Source organism: Bacillus rossius, chromosome 14 (assembly GCF_032445375.1).
Source record: "Bacillus rossius redtenbacheri isolate Brsri chromosome 14, Brsri_v3, whole genome shotgun sequence".
Lineage (NCBI taxonomy): Eukaryota > Metazoa > Arthropoda > Insecta > Phasmatodea > Bacillidae > Bacillus > Bacillus rossius.
The window spans coordinates 9,851,521-9,858,703 of record NC_086341.1 but is presented as its reverse complement, the minus strand read 5'-3'; the positions used below and the strand labels follow the sequence as shown (position 1 = coordinate 9,858,703).

The 7,183-nt window shown below is 37.6% G+C and overlaps 1 protein-coding gene across 2 annotated transcripts in view; it reads right to left on the bottom strand.

The window, feature by feature from the left end:
* Positions 1-224: 224 nt before the first annotated feature.
* LOC134539120 (uncharacterized) overlaps positions 225-7,183 on the bottom strand; it is a 100,092-nt gene continuing 93,133 nt past the window's right edge. The window contains exons 8-9 of one of the 2 annotated variants that reach the window (XM_063380860.1): positions 6,659-6,859; positions 225-2,257 (exon numbers count right to left, since the gene is read on the bottom strand). In XM_063380860.1, coding sequence (XP_063236930.1) covers positions 2,091-2,257; positions 6,659-6,859 — 368 coding nt within the window. In that variant the 3' untranslated portion in view covers positions 225-2,090. The remainder of the gene's footprint in view (positions 2,258-6,658; positions 6,860-7,183) is intronic. The other variant, XM_063380861.1, reaches the window with a different exon arrangement.

The window sequence follows — 7,183 nt, the reverse complement described above, 5'->3', positions numbered from 1 at the left end:
GTTTTAAGTTTTTAAAGAACATAAATATGATCAGCTGCAAGAAACCTATATGTTTGAGTCCACTGCCTCGACAACAAAAAATAATTTAAAGAGGCAGTACTGCTGCTCCTAGCTTCTTCAGGTGAGCGATGTTATGTGGTGAAATTCAAATGTCCAAATTCCCCACTCCTGCTCCCTGAATGACAAATTAAAACCGGTGAATAATTACCATACACCATATGTCATTGCTTTGTCAGTAATCACTTGTATTTACATCCTAACTTTGCACTTTGTTATACATAATGTCACTTCATTTAAATCAAAGAAATTTCTTTATTTGTTTAATTCCATTAAATATTTTAGACTGTTCAATTTTTGTCATAATCATTTTAATACAGAAAAAAAAAACTAATATGAAACGTAAATTCAATGTCTTGGTTATAAATAAGTTTTCTTCTGAGGGATAAAATAAGATTGACAAAAAGAGTTAAAAAAATCCTTTTGTTCGGTACAGTTTGGACTAAGAATTAGCAAACATTTTGCTTTACAAAGATTCACTATAAAATGGTTTTTCTGTAGAATGTAGTGTTGAGTTGATAGTTACAAAATGGAATTTTTTTTAGAGTTTAATGTAGGAGGCTTTCAACAGCAAAAATGTACTAATCATTCTTAGATTTAGATACTTAAACACTATTGTTTTGGATATCAGTAAATTTAGAACATCCTATTCAGACTTTTTAACAACATAAGAAACAAAACAATCTCAGTTAATGTATTAATTTTTCACAAGAATGTTCTTAGTTATTTACAAGCAATCAAATTGGGGGAGTTAAAATAACTTAAAAAATATTTTTATCATTCATTTGCTGTAAACTTTATATGTAATTTACCTGTTGGCTTTGTTTTGTTTTAAATCACACGCGACAAAGCAATACTGTTTATACAAAGGCACTTAAAACATAATTCACAAAACTGCCAGTTTGTTTAAAAACAATGTTTCAATTTTATCTTGAAAGTGTGAGAATAGGAATGAATGTGACTCATCATAATCGTCAGCAATAGTGTCCTCTGACATTCATAAGAAATAATTTAATTGCTTTTACATGCCAACACTAGAATATATTTCTGTGCCCTCAAAAACTGAATTGAAATAAAACACACAAATGTAATAGTATTAAAATGTATTAAAAATTTCAGACAAACAAATTTATATAGTTGAATTTCAAACATGGGATTTGTCACTCAAGTAGATCTAATATTTAACACATTAAATAACAATATAATAATAAATTTTAATGAAAAAATCAACAAACACAAACCCATTTAGTGTATAAATTAACTGTGAAGGTTTAAAAGTTATCAGAAAAACATATATTTGTATTATAAATGGATATCTACTCTTATCACATTAAAAATGTGTTTTTACAATATTTTTTACAGGATTTGTGTGCAAGTACGTGTATTTATTTGTATATGTCAGTCATATTTAATTTCTCAAAAATTGGGAGGAATAGTGAAAATGAGTGTAGATAAATATCAAGAATATACATACATTAGGTGTGTATACACTACAGTAGATATGATATTGCACATGGTAAAACACCTCTGTAAAATGTTTTTCTTTCAAAATTTTCATGCATTAACAAATTTCCTTCCTCGATAGCAACGAAACAGCGAACCAAAATAAAACACACGCACAATAAATTCTGAAACCTTAACAACTTTTCCATTTTCCATAACGTTCAGCAGCACGCCAAGTACGAAGGTTTTTTTCTATTCCCCCCCCCCCCCCCCCCCGGTTCCGAGGATTGACTGCCCAAAACTTGTCTTTGGTTCATCACACACTCTCTTTGAACTCACTTTTAACTTCTTTTTTTTTTTTTTTAAAGCACGAAAAACACAGCCCACGTATAGTTGACAAGTAACATTTATAAAAAAAATTACTTAAAAATTTCTTAAACTATAATATTCATAAGTAAAGTGTTTGTGAAATAAAAAAAAAAGTATCGTTCATAGCCTTTTGTTTTCTCTCGTGAACCTGCGTCCAGGCTGGCTCTGAGGACCAACTGTTCCGCGGGAGAGCGGTCGAGCGACGAAGGCGACGGAAGCGGTTACACGGCCGCGACTCCTTGGAGCGAGGCGGAGAGGTCTCGCCGACCAACCAGGCCCCTCTTCCGGCAGTAGGGCACCGAGAACAGCATGAGGCCGCTGACGGCGATGGACGTGCCCGCCAGGAAGAAGGCGTAGTCGTACGACCCCAGCACATCGTACAGGAGCCCTGGAGACAGATCCCGCGCACGAGCGCGTCAGCCGGCGAAACGCGCGGCCCGATTCGCGCTTCGAAATCCTGACGATTTCAGGAGCCTTGCTTACGGATGTTAAGTACCTGATTTATTTATTTTATTAAGGTTCAGGTAACTAAGTCGTACACTTTTTCCATCAGATAACCAGGGGCATACCCAGCTTAAGGTTTTTGGACGAACAGTTTTGGTGAGAAAGTGAAGACAAGGAGAAATGTCGAATTTTGAAAAGTAATAGCAGTTTTGGCTATTTTAATGAATTTATAACGTTTTGAAAAGTATTTATTATACTAGTTATTTTTAGTTATTAGGTACGTGTGTGTGGGAGGGGTGGAGTGTGGGGGGGGGGGGGGGGTAAGATTGCATAAGAGATCCCACAAAATCACCACTGCAGATAACATGTTCTGCCTAGGTTACACTGTTTTGCTCAATTTATTTGTTGTGTATACTTTAAATAAAAAAAACTAAAACATACCATGAAACACAAATTAAATTTTTTTTTTTTATAATGGAATGTTATCTTTTGAATACTTTCTACTCGCTTCTCTACTGTGAAAATTCTCACTTTGCCGGCCCTGTTGTACTCTCTGCATTCTCTCCCTTTGCTTGGAACCATCGCAGGAGCTGGGCGGAAAGTTGACAATTCCAATTTAATGACATTTTGTTGCTCTAAGCGCTATATGTGTAAAATTTAACACGATACCCTTCGTGCATCTTTTGTCTGGCCACAAATATTTTCAACAGCTATTCACGTAGTTTAATACCATGGGTGTAAATAGTTATGTAAGGGTTAGTAACTATCATCGCTTGTGTTTTTTTTTTTACACCCATTATATTGCACTTGGCAAATATCAATCGACAACATTTTAACAACAAATGCAAGACAGGTATGATTTTGAATTTAAAGAAACAGCCCTTATTTAAGAGGTAAATGACAAGAAAATAATTTTTAAAACATCAACTTGGCGTGCGAGCTCTAAAACAACGAGGGCGCTAAGGGTGACACTGGCTGGCACATCTCATGCCAATTCACCTCTACGTGCCTGCCGTGCTGTCTTTGTATCGGTGACGTGCCTCTACGGGACTTGTAGCGGTGACCCCATAAGTTTATAGTCCAACATTGAAGATCAAAGGCTGCCTACACTTCTCTCTATACCATTTACAATGCTGTGTGTAATATTTTTCATACCTAAAAAACATCGGTGGAAAGACTTGTTTTCAGCCTTTACCACTATCTAAAAAAAAATACACGTTATTGATGAAACCAAGAAACGGAAACTTGTGTGCACATGTGCAATGCCTTTTTGAATGCTATTCTTGTCCAGACACTTTGATGAAGTCTTGAGCGGTTTGTAAATGGCGCCTTAACACACAGAGCACAGCAGGCTGTTTGGCGACCCAACCAGGTGACCACCTTAAGGGGGTGCCTCCCATTTCAGGTCAAGATTTTATATTTACAGTAATTACAGATAAACTTCTAGACTTTTTCAATCGTTTAACTTTCACGAAATGAAAAATATATACGGCGCATACGTTTTTCATAATTAACTGCCAAAGTTACATTTTAAACGTTTTTGGGTTGTACAAATTAGGAAAATTTAATTTATCGCAGAACTGAAACTTTTTAGGTTTAACTGCAATGGCACTGGCTACTTCAAGAAGTGGTTTGAATTTCTTTCAGAAAATATTGATTAATTTTACCTGGCATTTCAAAATTCTCAAATTTTTTTCCGATTTTGACAGCCAGGAAACATTACATCATATTGCACATACAGTATTAATCTTAGTATTCGAAGGATTCTATATTCAAGGAAAAAGACTAAAAGAAAAAGATTACAGGAAATAGTCATTTAAAAAATACCACATTAACAACCTCTGAAGTTTACTAGGTAAATTTTTTTCTTCAAATTTATCCTGTTACTATTCCCCAAGATATTGTCATTTAACAAGTAATTATACAAATAAAATTACAATACCTATTTATTCTACAAAATTAGTTTGTGAAACAAACATTTAAAGGGTTGAATGTTTCAACAGCATAGTTAAAATTTTTATTTCTTGTATATTATTTTATTTTTGACCATTGAGACCTAGATTCCGATTTGAGGGGTTTACATTCGAGTTGTTCTAGTGGATTAAAATTTGAGATTCAGATTAGAGAAAATTACAATTTGGCCCATCACGAGTATTCATTGTTTATTCTTTAGACTGATGTAACACTATAAAATTGGTGTATATCTGACACTCACTGACAGACAACATACAGCTTTTTTGCTTAGGAGTTACTAGGTGAACACTAAGAAAGGATTTTTTAAATTTTTTTTTCCTATATGGGGGTTGAATAGGGGATGAAAGTTTGTAATGAAGTTTGTAATTTTTGAAGTTAGAAATATGGTATCTGTTGATGAAAAAAAAAAGTTTAATCAGCATGTTTGGTAATTCATAAAAATAAATTAGGATCAAATGACTTCCCATCGGGCCCATGGTTAGTTTATTCACGCGCGTCTGGCAAGCGAAGAGAACAAAGTTGGCTTCAGGGACGTAACTTGACTAATTTCCACCCGGAGCAAGAACTTCTCAATGCCTTAAATAATAATAATAATAATAATAATAATAATAATAATAATAATAATAATAATAATAATAATAATAATAATAATAAAAATTTAATGAAAACGGTTTCCCGATACCATCTCATATCGCCACCACATTTTAATTATACTATTCCAAATATTTTTTTTTATTCCACTTAGATTTATTTCCAGTCATTTCATTTCTGATGGATCACAAGTTGGATAGCACGCAAAAAAAAAAAACAGGTTTTTTTTTTAAATATTTGATGATATATGTATATGTATCTTTCAACACGAATGATTCAGTTTTTTTTTTTTTTTTGGTCCTTTTACTCCGGCAGTATACAAGTTATTCAATGTACGTTGTCATGGATTCAGGTTGGTACCACTGAAGATGGCATTCGGCACCATGTAGTTAATTACTGAAACGTTTTTTTAATACATCGTTCTGACTACACATTCAGAACCGGTTGCTGACCCGCACACACCAAAAAAAAAAAAAAAAATACATATTTTCGCAGCCCTTTTCATTTGCTGAATGTCATCTTCAGTGGCACCAACCTGAATCCATGACACACGTGTTTGTTTGTTGACAGACTTTGGCTCCCAGTGTTTTTCTGTGCACATGATTCCATCCACACAAGCAGGGGCGCAACAACTAAATTTCCAAAGGGGGGGCAATATACCTTTTTATAAAGAATCATCGATCCCCCAAATTGAAGCAGGGGGGTCCGGGGGTCCTCCCCCGGGAAAAATTGGTATTTCAAGGTGGAAAATGGTGCCATTTAAGCAGTTTTATTATCTAAAAATTGATTACACAGCATTTTCTTTGCCCCCGATTGCCCCCACTTCAAGGTTTCAGAGGGGGGGGCAAAATACCCTTGCCCCCCCCCCCCCCCACTTGTTGTTGCGCCCCTGCATACAAGTGACCTGTTTCGCGAAGAGTGGTTATTCGTTGTGACTCTAGCGCGGCGCCCAGGGCACGAGCCACGCCCGCAAGAACTGACAGGGCCGCAATTAGAGTCTCTGGCACCAGGGGCATGAATGGATTCATGCACGCCCCCCCCCCCCCTCTTTTTTTTGCACATACCACACCAATAAAGCGGGGGGTCGGGGGGGGTCCTCCCACGGAAAAATGGTGCTATTTAAGCATTTTCCATACCTACACGTAACAGTTTCTGTGCTACTGTAACTTAAACGCACGAACCCACTATGTCCATAAAGTAGTCCGTATAATCACCTAGACTTGTTCATTAAATATTTTGAGACGTTACATTGTAAATCAGATCAGACATTCCTGGTGCGCGAGTTAAAAAAAAACTTTTCACCGGTTACCAGTTGTGGCAGCAATTCCAATGCGAGCGAGGGGGAGCTGAATTGTTGCCCGTTGGATGGGCAGCCCTTAAGGAATTTTCTGGCAATGGTTTGTTTGTACAGCGACTGGAAGGGCAGCCCATCCAATTTCTGAAAACATGTTTCTTTAAGTGTTTAAATAATCCTGAAAACTTGCCCCTTGGAAGGGCAGCCCATCAGGATTCTTCTGACAGTGGTGTTTTTAAAAAGGTTGTCTGAATTGTTGTCCCTTGGATGGACAGCCCTTCAGGATTTTTCTGACAGTGGTTAGTTTAGGTTAGGTTAGGTTAGGTTAGGTTAGGTTAGGTTAGGTTAGGTTAGGTTAGGTTAGGTTAGGTTAGATTAGGTAAGGTTAGGTTAGGTCACTTTACAAACTAACCACTGACAGAAAAATCCTGAAGGGCTGCCCATCCAAGGGGCAACAATTGAGTCGCCCCGTCCGCGAGCACCGACCTCCGGCGGGCGGCCCCACCAGCGACGCGACGCCCTGGAACAGTAGCAGCAGGCCGAAGGCGTTGGTGAGCCTGTCCAGCCCCAGCAGGTCCACGAGGATCACCGACGTGAGGCCCACATAGGCGCCCGTGGTGAAGCCGAACACCACGCCGTAGCACGCCAGCAGCAGGAAGTTGGTACAGAAGGCACTCATCACCGTGCCTGCACACGGACAGGGCGAACGATCAGTGGCGTAGGCCAGGATTTGTGTACAGGGGTGTGTGTTAAGAAGCATGCCCCCCCCCCCTCCATCCCATATTAAAGCGGAAGGGGGGGGGGGGGGGGGTCCGGGGGTCCTCCCCCGGGAAAATTTGGATTTTAAGGTGTAAATTAAAATAGTGCTATTTTAGCAGTTTTAGGTACTTAAATTTAAACATTGTAAATTGTAATGGTAAATTTTTTTATTAATTTCAATATGAAATTTGTTTGAGTGATGAATAAGAAATGAATTAAAGATTTGGTGCTAAGGGGAGGGGGGGGGGGCGG